The 18764-nt window shown below is 50.8% G+C and overlaps 1 protein-coding gene across 1 annotated transcript; it reads left to right on the forward strand.

Annotated features, from left to right (window-relative positions):
• Positions 1-3376: 3376 nt before the first annotated feature.
• Positions 3377-11490, forward strand: NEURL3 (neuralized E3 ubiquitin protein ligase 3). The gene is made up of 4 exons (XM_058534539.1): positions 3377-3449; positions 8314-8799; positions 9775-9843; positions 10464-11490. The coding sequence occupies exons 1-4, from the start codon at positions 3422-3424 to the stop codon at positions 10652-10654; spliced, it is 774 nt and encodes a 257-aa protein (XP_058390522.1). The 5' UTR covers positions 3377-3421; the 3' UTR covers positions 10655-11490.
• The last annotated feature ends 7274 nt before the right edge of the window (positions 11491-18764 follow it).

The following is an 18764-nucleotide window of genomic DNA, read 5'->3' on the forward strand; positions in this document are numbered from 1 at the left end:
GGCCTGGAGGCGAGGGAAGGGTGCAGTCGCCATCCTGGGGCAGCCTCCACCTCACACTCAGGCAACCAGTCAGCAACTATCCGTAAAGCTCCTGCTAGCGTCAGCCCAGTCGAGTGGGGATGACGTTAATCACAACTAGAAGCTCAGAAGGGTGCAACGTGGCCTGAGTGAGGAGGCTTGGAGGGGCACAGCGCAGCGGTTAAGGCACGGGCTCTCAGGCCAGACTGCCTGGGCCGAGTCCTGGCCTGTCACTTACTGCTGTGTGATTGTGAACAAGTTGCTTCACCTCTTTGTGCCTCAGTTTCCCCATTTGTAAAATGGGAATGATTACAGTCATCCCCCCTTATCCACCCCTTATTCACTTTCCATGGTTTCAGTGACCCACAGTCAACTGCAGTCCGAAAATATTAAATGGGAAATTCTAGAAATAAACAATTCTTAAGTTTTAAATTGCTTGCTGTTCTGAGTAGCATGATGAATTCTCTCGCCATCCTGCTCCATCCTACCTGGGACGTGAATCATCCCTTTGTCCAACATATCCATGCTGTATCTGCTACCCGCCCCTTAGTCACTTAGTTGCATCTCCGTTATCAGACCGACTGTCGTGGTATGGCAGTGCTTATGTTCAAGCGACCCTCATTTTAAAAGCACAAGAGGGCCGGCCCAGTGGCATAGTGATTAACTTCACATGCTCCACTTTGGCGGCCTGGGGTTTGCGGGTTTGGATCCCGGACGTGGACCTACACGCCACTCACCAAGCCATGCTGTGGTGGCATCCCACACACAAAATAGAGGAAGATGGGCACAGATGTTAGCTCAGTAACAGAGATGTTAGCTCAGCAACAATCTTCCTCAAGCAAAAAGAGGAAGATTGGCGGGGCCGGCCCGGTGGCGCAAGCGGTTAAGTGCGCGCGCTCCGCTGCGGCGGCCCGGGGTTCGCTGGTTCGGATCCCGGGCGTGCACCGACGCACTGCTTGGTAAGCCATGCTGTGGCGGCGTCCCATATAAAGTGGAGGAAGATGGGCACCGATGTTAGCCCAGGGCCAGTCTTCCTCAGCAAAAAAGGAGGAGGATTGGCGGATGTTAGCGCAGGGCTGATCTCCTCACAAAAAAAAAAAAAAAAAAAAGAGGAAGATTGGCAAGAGAATGTTAGCTCAGGGCCAATCTTCCTCACCACAAAAAAAGAAAAAAAGCACAACAGTAGTGATGCTGGAAATTTGGATATGCCAAAGAGAAGCCATAAGGTGCTTCCTTTAACTGAAAAGGTGAAAGTTTTCAACTTAATAAAGAAAGAAAAAGAATCATATGCTGAGGTTGCTAAGACCGATGATAACTTTTACTGTATATTGTTATAATTGTTCTATTTTATTACTAGTTATTGTTGTTAATCTCTTTCTGTGCCTAATTTATAAATTGAACTTTATCATAGGTACGTACGTATAGGAAAAAACACAGTATATATAGGGTTCAGTACTATCTGCGGTTTCAGGCATCCACGGGGGGTCATGGAATGTATCCCCTGTGGATAAGGGGGGACCCCTGTACAATAAACAGAATCTTTTTGAGAAGTTGCCATGAGGATTAGCAAGTTAATAGAGTACTGGACTTAGAACAGGAGTGCATGTTACATAAATAAATAAATAAAGTGTGTGACGGGGGCCTGCCTGGGCAGCCCGGCCCCCTAGATGTCATGCCTGAAGCAGGATTTCAGTTCCTCAGAAGCCCACCCCACTGAGGTCCTGAAGATGGGACCCCCCCACCTCAGCCTGCTGGTAGTGGGCAGCCTGCTGTCTACAGCTTGTCCAATAATTTTCCACACAGGCTGAGGCTCATGCCTGCATTTCCCTGATAAGATTCTGTAATCACCTCTTTTATAGGAATGTGGTTTATCGACAGGTGCTCTTGGCTCCAGCCCTCTGGGCACCACTCCAAGCAGCCAGCAATAAAGGTGGAGCCAGGGCAGGGGATGGGGGGAAGGAGGGATCTCTGGGGCCCCTCGTCTCAGGCTGGACCAGCTGGAACCATCAACCTTGGACTCGCTGTGATTGCTGTTAACTTCTCACCAGTTTGCCTTTGGCCTTTGGGAGACTGCTTCTAGAGAGAACGTGAGGGAGCCTGGCAGGGGGCGTGGGGTGGGAGAGAAGGTCCAGGGTTGCAGCAACATCTTCTCAAGTCAATTGGGGCCACGCTGCTGTTGCCTCTCCATCGTCAAGACCAAAGTCACAGCATGTTGGGGCTGGAAGGTACCCACAGACCAGCACATCCTGGCTTCCTGTTTTACGCATGGGGACACCAGGGCCCTGGGAGGGCAAGGTAACATGGGAGGCAGAACCTGAGGCTCCAAACCCCCATCCTCCCCACCCCCACCCCCAACCTTCCACCCCAGTCAACAGCACCACTCTTCCCAGCTCCTCCAGAGACACACATGAGGGATGTCCACCCCTTCCGCCAAGTTCAGATTAGTCACTATCGTGGCCTTGACCTAGAGTCTTGGGAAGGGCTTAGCCTGAAGGTGGAGGGCCAGGGTGCTCCCAGCCTCCAAACTAACCAAGGGCCTTGCCACCTAGAGTGGGGTCCACCTTGTTAGAAAAGCAGAATCCCAGACCTTCGGAACCCATCTGCATTTTAATAGAATCCCAGGAGATTCACGTGCACGTTGCAATGTGAGAAGCACTAGGTTAGGGCAAGCCATCTTCCCTCTACCAGCCCCCGTTTCCCCATGGAAATGGAGGGGGCAGGACGACTCTGACTTCTTTGCCACCGCTAACACACTGGGAGCCACACCTTTGGCGTGACCTCCGGTGGGACTGTTTGCATTTTGTAGTGGATTCTGGAGAGTGGAATTCCAGCTCCAGCAGGGCTGGGGGAGAAATCCACACCACTCCCATTCTGTCTGCCTAGCCCTTCCCTCTGCCGGAGACCCAGGTCCTAGGATGCAGCTAATTCAATTCAATCCACTTCAGCAACATTGATTAAGTGCCTTCTGTATGCCGGGGTCTGTAGCCCACTCTGGCTGCACATTAGAATTATCCAGAGTGCTTTTACACACTACTGATGTGGGCCCCACCCCAGGCCACTGAAATCAGAGTCTCAGGGGGAAGGTGGGCTTAGGTACTCATTAATGCACCTTAGGCAATTATAATGCAAAGCCGGCTTGAAAGCAAATGCTCAGAAGTAAGAGAGAAGTCTACCCTGAATCCTCCCCAGGGCATCTCCTCAGGCTGGCCAGCTGCAGGTTTACTAGAGCCAGGAGAAGTCATCAGGAAATTCCCTTGATAATGTAACTCGTGACAGCAACGTCTAATTAATCATCAACGCTGTAACCCGGCCCATATTAAGGGAACCTGCCAAGTCTAGAAACCTGTTCACTGGCCTTTTCCAGACCATTCTTTCTAGACCTGTGCCTGAGGACCCCAGGCTGATGGGTGCCCAGCTCTGCTCCCAGGATGGTAAGTGAGAGCCATGAACTTGGTCCCTGGGGACGCAAGAAGCAGAGGCAGCCCTGTGTCATTGATGGGGTAGAAGTTTCGGGAGGCAGAGGTGTGGTCAGTGTAAACATTGCTCAGAAAGAGCTTCTGATACAGGCAAGGCTGCCCTAGGTAGTGAGCTACAGTAGTGTCGGGGAAGAGGGAGAATCCCCCTCCGCCCTTTCCCTTAAGGTTCTTCTGGCTGGCCAAATAATTAAAAGACAGGTGAGCAGGAGAAAATAATACCAAGTTTAATAACATGTATACAGGGGAGAAGCCAGAGAAACTGAGTTTCTCAACACAATGGCAGAGATTCTCATCTTAAATATCAATCTTCAGCTAAAGACAAAGGAGGATGTTGGGGGTGGAGAGGGAGACAGAAATCACAGTTATTAAGGGTATATAGATTTAAGGCCTTCTTCTTCCATCCTGATAAAAGGCCATCCGCCCTTTCCCCCAGAGAGGGAGATACCTTTACAAATGGAGATTTCCCTTATAAATGTAAATGTTTGTCTGGCAACTCTTAGCAGGGCCACCTAGAGAATGTGGCCGGGAAGAGACAGAATTTTTGATAAGATGGGCTTGTTGGTGCCTTTCCTATTGTAACATCCATTTTACATTATATTACAGCCATCAGATAGTAACTCCTTCCTGGAACAGGTCTTCTATGTTAAATTCTTTACGCAGTTAGTGAGGGAGGTCAAATGACCGTGAGAGAAAACAATCAAGGTAAAGAGACAATTTCAGGGTGGCCAAATCTTGACCTCCCACAGTAGTGAGCCTCCTTTCCCTGCGAGAATCCAACAGAGGCCGGCGACTCAACATCCTTACAGTGATAGAATGACCCACATGACCCATCTGCCTTTGGGTCCTGTTGTGCAAAGAGGAGACTGGCTGGGGTGGGAAAGAGCATAGAGTTTAGGGGGCCTGCTGGAAAAGAGGGTCCCAGCTCCGCCAGGTCGAGCAGTGGGACCTTGGGCAAGTCACTTTTCCCTAGGGCCTCAGTTTCCTCAACTGCAGGCCAGGGCCAATGCAACCCACCCCGCCGGCTTACAGAGCTGCCAGAAGCACAACCCAAAATGTCACCAGGCACGATGGTTCTCTGCAAGCATCACCGGAGGCCACAGCGTTCCCTTAGTGTGCAGGGCAGGGGATGGAGAACCTGGGCTTCTACCACCAGATCTCTGCATCTCTGGACCCCGCTCCCTCCCAGGCAAAGAGCCTGGAGCCTTGGCCCTTGGCCCCCTAGCGGCACTGAAGGCTCACACATTAGCAGCAGGTGGCACCCAGAGCCTGGGGGCAGGGAAAGGGACCAAGCCATCGCTGCTGCTGTGTTTGGATCGCCAGCAATGGAGCCATGAGGGAGGCAGTGCAGGAGTGCAGGGACGAGGAGCTGGGCCCAGGCGCCCCCACTGCTGGCTGCGAGATGGCAGCAACTTGCACAACCTCCCACGCTCAGTTCCCTGTGAGTGCTTCCCTGTGGGATTGTGGGGAGGAGTAAAAGACGCTGTAAAGCGCTTAGTAAGTGCCTGGTACCCGGAGAGGCTTGATGGCTGGAGGGGTAGTGATGAAGATGATGACGATGTAGGAGGTCCTTGCTGAGCAGGAGGCTGACCCTCAGTCACCCAGATTCCAAGAGCCTTGCTGCAGAGATTCTCTGATTTGAATCCACCTGTGGCTGTCGGGGGTTGGGGGAGCATCCAAAAGGCCATGTGTTCCCTGAACTCCTTGGCAACCAGCCGAGGGGAGTACTTGTTGTCAAGCCCAGCACACGGTTGTCCCCGGCAGCAGTGGGGAGGGAGGGAGGCAGGCAGAGTAATTGGGGAGGGTCCTCCAGGGGCAAGTCTTCAGCTTATGGAGCCTCACGATCCTGCCTGAAAACGCGGCTGATGATAAGAACGGCCACCTGTGGGCTGAGGGTGCTCGGGCACCTGGATGCTCTGAAGCCCAGCTCAGCTGGCTGGGGACAGGCCCACTCGGAGAGTCACACCGGGCCTGTGCCCACCTCTGCCATTCCCCACCGGGGGGCGGGTGTACCCACAGCCTAGGCAAGGATGGAGGAGCCCTGCAGGCTCCAAAGCCAGCTCCAAACTCAGGCGGCAGAGCCCAGTGCAAAGCTGAGGAGGAAGGGGCCCCCTGCGGGCAGGTGCCGTCCTGCAGGGAGCTGCGGTGCTGGCCACACGAGACGGGGTTTCAGTCGCACTCAACCTCGGCCGTGTGCAGTCAACAACCAACGTGATCATACAGGAGGGCGGGTGTGGAGAGACTGACGCCCAAGGAGCCCTGTGTTCCCCTCGTGGCGGCGCGGCACCTTGCGAGGACCACACTCAGGGGGTCGCTGAGGGGCTGCTGCAGCAGGGAGTGGAGCCTGGGGGTGCAGCTGGGAGACGCGTGCTCAAGTTCACTGGCCTCCTCGTGACCTGTCTGCCAGTTGTCCCCTGTCAGCCTCTCCTCTAACCGTGGTGACATGAGGACATAGCTCCCACGGGCCACTGGGAAGCGCCCGGGCAGGGATGAAGCGAGCTTTGCAGACTGTCAGATTCCCGTCCAGGACAAGGCCTGCTCCTTCTGGGGTCCGCAGGGCCTCCCTGCCCAGCGGAGACTCACGCACCCACCAAGGCCATTCCCGGGGTGTCCTTCCTCCTCCCTGCACTGCCTTCCAGTCAGCCAGTGCCCTGGCTCCTCTCCTCTTCCCACCCCCCTAGCCCCAGAGCCGGCCCTGCCTGAGTCAGCCTCTGTCCAGGGCAGCTGCGCAGGGGAGGGAGTGGAAACTCCATCCACCGACCCCTTCCCAAGGGAGGGAAGCCGCTTCTTAGCCAGGACGGGTCAACTCTGCTGGTTACTGTCTAGGCCCAAGGAGCTGAGCGTGATGGGTGTCCGGTTCCCCCACCCCAAAGGTGGCCCCTTTCCCTGTAGAGGCTGCATTGGGCGAGGCTGAGGCCACTCCCGTCTGAACCCCAGCTCTGCCCCTGCCTGCGGTGGGCCCAGAGGCAGCTGCTTGCCCACCATCAGGAGGCGTCTTCTGCCTCGCAGGGTGGTGGCAGGACTGGGCGTGTGGGGTGTGCAGAGGGCTTCCATGCTGCTCCCCACCCTCACCAAGCCCACTCCAGGGCTTCTCTCCCGGCCCCACCTCAGGGATGGGGAGTGACCCAGCCAAGTGAGGGAGGGGGCCTCCACCCTCCAGGGTGGGTTATGGCTGGTTACACCAGGAGCCTCTACCTTACCCACCCCCTAGTCCCCAGGTGGGCACTTAACTCCTCCCATTCAGGATCCCCAGGCAAGTACCGGAGACTCCAGGCCTTGGCTGGCCAGGCATATCATTCCCATGATGGACAAGGAGACCAAGACCCAGAGGGGCAGTGACCTGCCTGGGTCAGCAGCAGAGCTGCCGCTGGAATCCAGGTGTATGACCTGGCTCCCCCCAGAGTCTCCCGGATGCCACAGCAACACAGCAGTGGGTGCGAGGACAGGTCCATCCAATGTCAGGGCCCTCAACTCTGGCTCCTGGTCATCGTCTGTGCCTGCTCTGTGACACCCCCTTGCTTCTGCTCAGCCTTGAGGAACAAGAGGTGGTGGGCAGACTCGTCAGGAAGGGAGGGAGACAGGAGGGCATTCCAGGAAGGGGCAACGGAGTGGGCAAGGGCATGGGTGAGAGAGGGGTGAGCTTGGACAGCAGGGCTCTGTGAGGGTGGCTTCAGAGGTCCCCAAAGCCAGGGTGAGCACTTGCCCCCAATGCCTCGGTTGAGGGAACCCTGGTAGGCCTGCCTTTGGCCTGTGGAGGTCAGGGACAGGTTCAGCGTGGCCTCAAGGGTGTCCCTTGTGACGGACCAGATTGAGCCTCCCCTCCTTGTGCACTGCTGTGAGTGGTCCCAGAGCGGGGTGTGTGTGGGGTAATTGGGAAGCTCTGCGAGGGGAGGGGCCTTGCTCCTCTGGGCTGGAGTCTGGCTCAAGCTGATTGAATTCCCCTCTTTTTATTTTCAGCCTCCTTCCTCCAACCCAGCAAGAGCAGCGCCAGAAGGGGAGGAGGGGCAGAGGGCGAGACATAAGGCCTGGGGGCTGGGTAAGAGCAGTTCTGGGGCAGGAAGCGCCGCCAGCTTCCTCCAGGCTCCGGAAGGAAGTCATGCCCAGTAAGGACTTCCCCTTCCCAGCTGCCAACTGGAGTCAGCTCAGGAGGTCCTGTGATTTTAAAGCCTACCTCAGACCTTGGCTGGGCCCAGCCCACCATTCTGGGGGGCTGACCCGGGACCCCCTCTCCAGCCTGGAACCCCCCACCCCATGGGGAGCTGCCGGGCTCCCTTCTCTCCCAGGACAAGGAAGTGACCCTCACTGGGGGCCCTGGCCTTCACAAGTAACACAGGTTCTCTATGGGAAATGAGCAAGTCAGACAAGCAGAGAGGAAAACACAGTACCAACACCGGGACCCGTGTGCCAGAGCTGCCCACAATGAGCATGGCAGCCCATCTCCCTTCAGCTTGTTTCTAGACGCAGATAGAACATACGTGTATACAATAAACATAAATATGTGTCAAACAAAACCAGGATCATATTACCTCTACTGTTCTAAAACCTGCTCTTTCTACTTAAGGACAATAATACCGGTTACCGGGTTTGAGAGCCGGACAGGCACCAGCTACTGTTTTATAACCTCCCTTGGGGAGGGGACTGAGGCTTGGGGAGGCTCACGGCGGAACTCAGATCCCGGACAGGCAAAGCGGGCTCCTCACCTGGTTCTCACACGGCCGGGGCCAGGGGGGCGCGCGGGGGGCAGGGCGGGGCCCGCGGCCCCGGGGGCTGCAGGGGGCGGAAACGCCTCCCCTCCCCCGCACTGACGCCCCCCTCCCCGCAGACGGCGCGGCGCCCCGCGAGAGCCTCCGCTTCCACGCCGAGGCCAAGGGCGCGCAGGTGCGTCTGGACGCGGCGCGGAGCAGCGCGCGCCGCTGCGCCACCTTCCGCGACGGCGTGGTGTTCAGCCAGCGGCCCGTGCGGCCCGGCGAGCGCGTGGCGCTGCGCGTGCTGTGGCACGAGGCGCGCTGGTGCGGCGGCCTCCGCGTGGGCTTCACGCGCCTCGACCCCGCGCGCCTGGCCGCGCGCAGCCTGCCGCCCTTCGTGTGCCCCGACCTGGAGCTGCAGAGCCCGACGTGGGCGGCCGTGCTGCCCGAGGGCAGCGCCTTCCCGGGGAACGTGGTCTGCTTCTGGGTGAACCGCCGCGGCCGCCTCTTCGCCGAGGTCAACGCGGGCCCCCCGCTCCTGCTGCGCACCGGCGTGCTCATGGGCGCCCCGCTCTGGGCCGTGATGGACGTCTACGGGACCACCAAGGCCATCCAGCTGCTGGGTGCGGCCGCCCGCCGGGACCCTTGGGGGGAGGGGAGGCTCGGGTGGTTCTCCGCCCCCATCCTGAGCCGCGGGAAGAACCATTCGTTCGTTCATATTCAGTCAGTTTTTGCATCAGCTCCTGCCCAGTGCCATTTATGAGGATGGGGGCTGGGGACTGGATCTCTTTGACAGACCCAGTCAAAGAGAGCGCAGCCTTGTCCCTAAAGAATGATAAGAAGAGATGACTAGCACCCCAAACATCTGTTATAAGGCTGATCACGTTTCACAGAGGGGGAAATTTTGGGCTGGGCTTTGTGGTCTAAGTAGGAGTTCGAGAGTGAGAAGCAGCAGGATCATAAGTGTGAGGGTTAGAGATGCACGGGAAGACTGCCTATGGGGGAAGGTGAGACGATGAGTCAGTGGGTGGGAAAACAGGAACCATCCCTCTAGCCACCTGGAAGGAGAGCGGATCTCAGGGGAGCGAGTAGATAGATACAGGAACACCCATCAGAAGAAATACTGCATTCCTGTGGTGGTGGTCCACGGGCCCGCATAAGCAGTCCATTCCCCGCCCCCAACCCCAACGCGTTTGTTTCTAAAATCGCTTGTCACAGCTGCTGGAGCCTCATCCCTGGAACACTGATTTGCTGGGTCTGGAGTGGGGCCCAGGCACCTGTTTTCCTGCCTCCACGGGGATTTTGATGCATGTCCCGGGTTGGGAACATGGGTAATGCTGAGGGTCTCCACTCAGGCAGCAGCAGTAGGACAAGGAAGAGATGTCTGAAGGAAGAGTGGTTTAGGAAAACGAATCTACAGCCCCACAGATTCACTGCTGGGTGAAACTGGGGAGGGGATGGCCAGGAGAGCGGGTAAGATCCACTGGGAGCTCCAGCACGGCAAGCCAGAAAGACAAGGGATGGACAGTGCCCCAGGGCCAGGGGATAGGAGCACCTGCTCGCTCCCCCTGGGCTCTGAGTTTCCCTTTCTGCCTCAGATGCCACAGCCAGCGCCTTCCCCAGAGCCCTGCCGTGGGTCCCCAAGGAGACTCTGTCTGAGCCTGAAGGTGAGTGGCTACAGGGGCACCAGGGACTCCCCGGGGCTGTGGCACCCGGGGAGCTGGGGGAGGCCAGGACCCTGCCCGGGAGCTCAGTCAAGTCTCCCGCAAGCTTTAGGCCAAAAGATTTGGCTCTGCCTACTGCAAACCTAAAAGCAATTTAACAGCTTTGCCTTCTAGAACATTGGTTGACTTCACAAGTTACAAGAGCACATTCATGAATAGATAATGTTATTTTGTCCCTGCTTTAAAAATGCAATCCACCTTCATAGTAAAGGCTTTGCCAAACAAAGATAAAATAAATCTTAAAGGATAAAGAAGGAAGTAAAAAAAAATCATCCGTCATCTCTTGGGTGGATTCCCTCCCAGTGTCTTGTAGTCATGTATATATACGGGGAATTGTTTGTGCTTTGTTTTCCTGTTTTCTGAATTGGGATTTTATGGTATATATGTATGTACGTTATGGTTTTCTTCCTGATTTTTTTAACTTGATTACATTGTGAGCATTTTCTCACGAGGTAATATTTTTCAAAATATGACTGCATGACTCTCTGTCCTGTGGTTATATCATGAATGGGCTGTCCCCTTTGCCCCCATGTGCTCCCAACCTCTGTTGTCCCCTTTCTCAGCCACAGCCGGAGAGGAGTGCACTATCTGCTTGCACCGTGCTGCCAACACCCGCTTTGTCCCCTGTGGCCACACACACTTCTGCAGCCACTGTGCCTGGCACGTCTTCAGGGACACGGCCAAGTGTCCTCTGTGTCGCTGGGAGATCGAGGAGGTGGTCCTGGTGTGGGGCTCTTCTCTGAGTCTGCTTTGAGGACTGAAGAAGACCTCCCGGTGCCCATGGCAGATTACACCTAGCTCTGAGCGCGGCCCTGCAGAGGGAGGAGGCGCAGCCCACCCTCTGATGGAGAAGAGTCAGAAAGGCTGGCCAGCAACAGGTGTGGCAGAGAGGGAGGCAGGGGGGCACTGGCTCTTCCCCGCTCCCCAGCCGATTGGGGCCAGTGGAGCAAGATGGAGCCCCTCTTTCTGTCCTCATCAGAACCGTCTCCCTGATGGGGTGTCTGGCTGTAGAATGTGGCTCAGCAATGGGCCAGCGGACTTCTGATCCATCTCCTTAGCTTCACGTTCATTTGTGCCCAGGGCTTTTGGCTGGCTGCCTGGTCCAGCCACCGTAGACCTAGCAATCCCTGGCGCACATGAGTCCCAGGAGTCCCCAGAACGCGTGCGTGTCTGTGAGAACAGCTTTTGTTCAGAGAGGGGCGACCTGATCCCTGACTTGACAGCAGAGGAAGTTCAGGTATCTGTGTGTCCGGTGGAAGCCCTGCCCACCCCCAGGGGAATCAGGAGCCTGGACCAGATGCAGGGAGGCATGCGGGTAGAAGATTTACAGCCCCATGTGGAAGCTGGGTCACCTCTGACTTCCATAAAGCCGATCACTAGTTACCCACCCTGCCTACGTTGCAGGGGGCCTGTGAGGTCCCAGTGAGATCATCCATCTGAAGGTGATTCCGCACATGGCAGTGCACTTTTGTCATTGTGCTTATTTCTTCGCCAGTTTCTGAGATATCAAAATAAAGTTTGTCTTCTACGAATGATCTTGTAATGTCTGTGTCCCCTTTGTTGCTGTCAGTGGGAGTGGGTGGAGCCCTGGGCGGGTCAGGATGCCGGGGCATCTGGGGGCATGCCCTCCTGTCCTCCACAGACATGCCCGCGGCTCGCAGTGGACTGGGTGGGCTCTCGGCACTCAGGCCCTTGGACTGTGTTCTGCTGAGCGCGTGAAGGAGATAGTCCCGCGCTCCCAGCCCGGCAGTCACGGCCAGGCTCTGCCCTTGCCACCCTTGAGTTGGGGGGACTGCCCAGAGGCTCTGGCTCCTGAACGAAGGGAGGAGTTGACGGGGAGCCCACCTCAGCAGGGGTTTGTGGCAGGGGCAAGCCATACCTACTACTTTGCTGTTGTTCCCTGCTCCTTGACTGGGGGGGAGGCATCTCCAGGGGAAGAGGGCTAAAAGGAGGGGTTCCAGCCTGTTGTGCTCAAAATTGTAATGATGGACATCTCCACAAACTGCCTTCCTGCCCATGCCATAGCCAGCCAGAGGGTCAGGACATTGGGTTTGATGACACTGGAGTAGCTTTCACTCAAGTGGGATCCCCTCTCCCTCGCCCACGAGTGTTCTAACCTTGGACATGTGACTTGACTTCTGTGAGCCTCAGTTTCTTCATCTTTAAAGTGGAAATAAGATAATATTCTTTGCTGGTTAGTTGTGAGGATAACGAATATGAAGGTTGGAAGAAGTACTCGAAATATGGCAGCTCCCTTCCCCCGGAAAAGGCATCTTCTGGGGAAGCAGCAAAGAGATCATTGAGCTAGGCGTCAGGGATGTGGGCTGAGTCCTGGCAGCCCACTGGCTTTTACCAAGGGCCCCCACATCACCCCAATATTTTGGAATAATTCCTATGGATCCTAAAACAAGTTTTTTCATCCTTTAAGTGTCTTTTTTTTTTTTTTTTAACCTCCAGGGTGAAGGCCGTACTTTAATCCTAGTTCCAGTGAGTACCTCCTTCTTACTTAACACCAGGGCAAGCCTGATCTTAGAAATGATCTCTAATCAGAGGTGGGACTTCTGGATTGTGGAGTAAGGACTTCTGTAAATCCATTCCTCCATAAAAACAACAAAAATATTGGCAAAATTATAAAAATCAGCTTTCCCAGAACTCTGGAGGGCAGGCCCCATGGCTTAGTGGTTAAGTGTGCATGCTCTGCTGCTGGCGACCCTGGTTTGGATCCCGGGTGCGCACCGACACACCGCTTCTCCGGCCATGCTGAGGCTGAGGCCGCATCCCACATACAGCAACTAGAAGGATGTGCAACTATGACATACAACTATCTACTGGGCAAAAGATAGTTGGGGGAAGAAAGGAAATAAATAAAATTATATATATAAAAAAAAAAAGAACTCTGGAAATTAACCAAAGACTAACAACAATCTGAAGAGGGTTTATCGAAGAGAAACTACTCAACTTTGGTAAGAATTGTGGGGTTTGTCATGTTTTCTTTTGGCCTCCTTCCACCCCTCTAACCCCAGCTCCACAGTAGCCTAGAAAACTAGCAGCCTTGCAGCCACCAGAGGAGATAGAGTGGGTTGGGAGCTTCTCAGAAAGCTCTATCACAGAGCATTGCCACTCTTTGGCCTGTAGTGTAGTTCATGGAAAAGCTTTTTTTTTACAGAGTGTTGTCATTATTTAACCCAACTTGGAGCTCTTTTCATGGGAAAACCCTAACCCCAAGACATTATTTACTCTACTCAGGGCTCTGTCCATGGGAAAACCCCTATTCCCAGGGCATTTGTCAAACTTAGTCAGCTTCAATTGTTTAGCATTGCCTCTGCTTAAGACTGATTATCAGTTGAGGCAAACAAGAGCCTGGCCCAAAATTTAAAAGGAAGATCTGAGAAAAGATATGTCACAGAGGACTTTGAAAAGCTCTGGCATGTTCCTGGGGATCTAAGAGACTGTGTGCATGGTCAAGAAAGGCCTGAGATGGCCCCAGTCTCTCACTTCTGGCTGACCGTGAGGCCCTGTGAAAGCAGGAATTGAAGGCCAAGACAGAGCTGTAAACTGCCTGAGCATTGAAGGCATGCCTCAACCCACACAGAGTTCCTGGGCAAAGGTTGGAAGATTTTCTAGCTCAAGGCATTTAAGCAAATCTCTGTCCAATCTTTAGCTGAACATTAAGCTAACTGAGCAGAAACATCAGTGATTGCACACTACAGGAAATAACAGACTTTACAGAATTAGTCCAGGAAAGTCACTAAACAAACAAATGAACAGCAGTAACAACAAACCCTGGGGGCTTGTGTTCCTGATATTCAGAGTTGCCACATTATGTTATCTAAAAGATCCAGTTTTCAAAAAAATTATGAGACCTTCAGAGAAACAGGAAAGTATGGCCCATGCCTAGGAAAAAAAAAAAAACACTAGAAACTGTCCCTGAGGGAGGCCAGATGTTGGACTTACTAAACAAAGATTCTAAATTAGCTGTTATAAATATACTCAAAGTACTAAAGGAAATCATGTCTAAAGAATTAAAGGAAAGTATGTCATGATGTCTCACCAAATAGAGAATATCAATAAAGAGATGGAAATTATAAAAATTACCAAATAGAAATTCTGGAGTTGAAATGCACAACACCCAAAATGAAAAATTTACGAGAGGGCCAACAACAGATTTGAGCTGCAGGAGAAAGGACTGGTGAACTTGAAGATAAACTAGGAGAGATTATCTAGTCTGAGGAATAGGGGGAAAAAATGAACAAATCCTTAGAGACCTGTGGGACATCATCAGTTGCTCCAACACACACATAATGGGAATATCAGAAGGAGAAGAGAGTGAGAAAGGGGAAGAAAAAAATATTTATGGAAGTAAAGTCCAAAGAGTTTCTAAATTTGATGAAAAATACTAACCTACACATCCAAGATCAACAAATCCAAGAAGGATAAACTCAAAGAAACCCACACTGAGATATATCATAGTTAAACTGTCAAAAACCAAAGACAAAGAATCTCAGTGCAACAAGAAAAGACAAATCATTACATATGAGGGATCCTTAATAACAGCTGACTTCTCTTCAGAAATCATAGAGGCCAGAGGGTAGTGGGATGATTTATTGAAAGTGCTGAAAGATAAAAGACTGTCAACCAAGAATTCTATATATAGCAAACTATCCTTCAAAAGTGAAGAAGAAATTAATACATTCCCAGGTAAACAAAAACAGTTCATTGCTAACAGACCTAGCCTATAAGAAATACTAAAGGAATTCCTTGAGATTAAAATGAAAGGATTGATCTCTAACCTCTCCTCCAGTTTTATAGCTAGGAAAACTGAGGTCCAGGGAGGAGGAAGGATCTTGTAAATGATGGGACAAGAATTAGAATCCTCATTGTAAACACACTGACTCAATCATTTCTTCATTCATCAAATTAATTCCAAAACAAAATAAAACCAGGCACTAGAAACTATTTTAGTATGAGCACAGCCTTATCTGTGTCCTTTGTCCACACTGGGGAATAAATAATTATAGTACAATGTGGTAAATATTAAAATAGTCCATACAAAGAGCTTTTCAACTTCTAGTTCAAGATAGCAGACTGAGCACATATAGTTGTTTCTTTTTACTCCAAATCTCTATAAATTGCTCATAAAAGATCTAAATAAATTCATATTCTAACTTGAAAACAGTACAGGGAACACCTAGTGAACCAAAAGCCGTTATAAAAGATGAAAAACACATGGGATCAGATTGAAGATGAAAACCATGGACCAAAATTCCACAGAGAGGACTCTTGCAAAAGGTGGGAGCAGCTCTAGGGATGCTTCAAACCCAGAACTGGTGAACTGGGAGTAGGAGATGGCCCATGCTTGACTGACCATGAGTGGTTGGGGCATCACAGAATGGACAACCAAGAGTGTTCATCTCAGGCCAGGCAGTGAGCCACAGAGATGTCTGCCCATGGGCAGGAGCAGTGAGGGGTAGATGTCTGGGTCAGAGAGGCAAGGCAAAGCACCAGACACTGACAGCTCCCTAGGAGAACAGAAGCCTCTATATCCAGAAGGCTAACTGTTGACTCATCTTGTCCAGTAGCACATCCCATCCATTTCTCATTATCACTTTAGACAGGTGCAGTGCAACTCACAACTGCTTATCCTACTCTTTGCAAGCAAGCCCCTTGAGCTAACAAGGAATCTCAGTTTTGGGGGAAGCTCATACCCCAGAAAGGCCAAGTATTTGAGCAAAGCTAATACCATGGGGGAAAAGGCACCCAATTCAACAAAAGGAGGAGTTCATACCTGAAAAAAATAGAGTTAATAGAGCAGACAGACCTGGGCTTTAGAATAAATATAATTAGATGCAACAGGATATTGCATCTAAAAACCTAGATACCTTGAATATTAAAAACGTAATCATTAAAACTCATTAGATAGACCAAGTAGCAGGAAAATTATAGCTAAAAATGAATTCATGATCTGGAATCAAACAGAATGCACTGCAAAATTACAGAGATGAAATGTATGAAAGAAATGAGATTAGATGCAAGAGTTCAAATATCAAAATTCCAGATGGAGGGGCCAGCCCAGTGGCGTAGTGGTTAAGTTCACGCACTCCACTTTGGCAGCCTGGGGTTCACAGGTTCGGATCCCAGGTGCAGACCTACACACTGCTCATCATGCCATGCTGTGGCAGCATCCTATATATAAAATAGAGGAAGATGGGCACAGATGTTAGCTCAGCGACAATCTTCCTCAAGCAAAAAGAGGATTGGCAACAGATGTTAGCTCAGGGCCAATCTTCCTCACACACACACACACACACACACACACACACAGACACACCAGAAGGAGAAAATGGAGGAAAGAGAATACTCAAAAAAAGAATAGAATAAATTTTATGTTTAAGACAGACATGACTCTTCAGATTGAAAAAGCCCACCAGTTGCCAAGCAGAATACGTGAAAAAAGACCTTCATCTTGACACATACTAATGAAATTTCAGAGCATTCGGGATAAAGAGAAGACCCAAGGAGAAAAAAATAGATCACATACAAAATAATGTGAATCACATTAACAGTAGACTTTTCCTCAACAACACTGGATGCTGAAAGACAATAGAATAATATCTTCAAAATTCAAGGAGATTTTTTATTTTATTGAGGTATAATTTGCATACAGTAAAATGCACAGATTTTTTTTTTTTTGGTGAGGAATATCAACCCTGAGCTAACATCCATGCCAATCCTCCTCTTTTTGCTGAGGAAGACCGGCTCTGAGCTAACATCTATTGCCAATCCTCCGCCTTTTTTCCCCCCCAAAGCCACAGTACATAGTTGTATGTCATAGTTGCACATCCTTCTAGTTGCTATATGTGGGATGCAGCCTCAGCATGGCCAGAGAAGTGGTGCATCGGTGCGTGCCCGGGATCTGAACCCGGGCTGCCAGTAGCAGAGCACGTGCACTTAACCGCTAAGCCACGGGGTCGGTCCTAAAATGCACAGATCTTAAGCCTCCATTTTGATGAGGAAATAATTTTGAAATCTGAAATTCTACAGGCAGCTACTCTCATTCAAACATGAAAGCAAAATGAAATTTTTGGATATAAAAAGACAGTTTTCCACTCACAGATACTTTATGAAAACATTATTAGAGGAACTGCCTCATAAAGAAGAAGAAAAGAAGAAAAATTAATGCAATGGTGATGAATGAAAGCAAAAAAAGTTGATAAAAATGTAAATAAATGTTAATGGTAAACAAAAAATTCAATAATAATCTAGAACGAAAACCACAGATGATATCAACGTAGGTGGAGTAGAGGGAAACAAAAGCATGCTAAGGTTCTTTTCTCATTAGGAAGAGGTGATTATTAACAACGAAAATGAGAAAAATATAAGTTTTAATTGTTATGTTGAAGAACAAGCAAACAGATTGTAGAAGACTACAAACAGAATACATAAATTCTAAAACAAAAAACTCAATGACCTTGAAGATGGAACAATAGAAACTGCCCAATAGGAACAACAGAGAAAAAAACAGACTGAAAAAAAAATGAACAGAGCCTCAGGGATCTGTGGAAGTATGAAGATCTGGCATACATGTCATCAGAATTCCAGGAGGAGAGGAAAAGGTGGGGAAGGGTTGAAAAAGGATTTGAAGAACTAATGGATGAAAATTCTCCAAATTTGGCAAAAGACATAACCCTACAGATTCAAAAAGCTGAGTAAATACCAAACAGGATAAACCCAAAGAAATCCAGGCCAAGATACATCATAATCAAACTTCTAAAAAATAAGGATGAAAAATCTCCAAAGCTACCACAGGAAAACACAACCTTACCCTTAGGAAAAAGGCAATTTGAATGACAGCAGATTTCTCATCAGAAACCATGAAGGCCAGAAGGAAGTGTCACAACATTTTTCAAGTGCAGGGGAAGAAAAGAACTATCAATTCAGAATTCTACGTCCAGAGAACTGATCCTTCAAGAATGAAGAGGAAATCAAGATCTTCAAAGATGAAGGAAAACTAAGAGAATCTGTCACTACAGACTTAAAGGAATGGCTAAAGGAGGTTCTCCAAACAGAAAATCAACGATAAAAGAAGGAGTCCTGGGCCGGCCCCGTGGCTTAGCGGTTAAGTGCACGCGCTCCGCTACTGGCAGCCTGGGTTCGATCCCGGGCATGCACGGATGCACCGCTTCTCCGGCCATGCTGAGGCTGCGTCCCATATACAGCAACTAGAAGGCTGTGCAACTATGACATACAACTATCTACTGGGGCTTTGGGGGAAAAAAATAAATAAATAAAAATTAAAAAAAATAAAATAAAAGAAGGAGTCCTGGAACGTCTGAAAGGAAGAAAGAACAAGGGACAGAATACACATAAATACTGTGAAGTCCCATAGGACAGGGGAGCAGGCAGTGAATGGAGGAGGTACGCAGAGTATGCGTGGCCGCCATTCCCAGCTCCTCCTTTTGAGTATAGCGTTCTGATGCCCACGAGCACGGAACTCTGTTGGATCCTCAATGCATGGGTATTCCGCAAGACTCAAAGCAAGTACAGAGGTGTTGCTGGGAAGCCCCTGGCCAGCCTGGGACTCCATCTCTCACCAAAGGAATGTGAGAGAAAGTGATATGTGCTATTTCTGGACTGAGGTTCCCCTCTTTCTTCCCCATCTACATTCTGGATGCAGAGGATGCTGAGGTTCTAGGCCATGGTCAAAACATAAGACAGAAGGTGACACTAACCAGGAATTGTGCCACTGGACTGTAAGGTGGGTGAGAAATGAACCTCTGTTGTGCCAAGTCACTGAAATGATGGGGTTTATTTGTTACTGAAGCCTGTCTTTCCTTATTATATCTTTGCAGAATTATAACACATGA

Source organism: Diceros bicornis, chromosome 40 (genome assembly GCF_020826845.1).
Source record: "Diceros bicornis minor isolate mBicDic1 chromosome 40, mDicBic1.mat.cur, whole genome shotgun sequence".
In the NCBI taxonomy this organism is placed as follows: domain Eukaryota; kingdom Metazoa; phylum Chordata; class Mammalia; order Perissodactyla; family Rhinocerotidae; genus Diceros; species Diceros bicornis.

Coding starts and splice junctions, on each gene's coding strand:
- NEURL3 (XM_058534539.1), top strand. CDS start 3,422: ATGGGTGCCCAGCTCTGCTCCCAGGATG. Junction 8,800..9,774: donor CAAGGCCATCCAGCTGCTGG/GTGCGGCCGCCC, acceptor TTTCTGCCTCAG/ATGCCACAGCCAGCGCCTTC. Junction 9,844..10,463: donor GACTCTGTCTGAGCCTGAAG/GTGAGTGGCTAC, acceptor CCCCTTTCTCAG/CCACAGCCGGAGAGGAGTGC.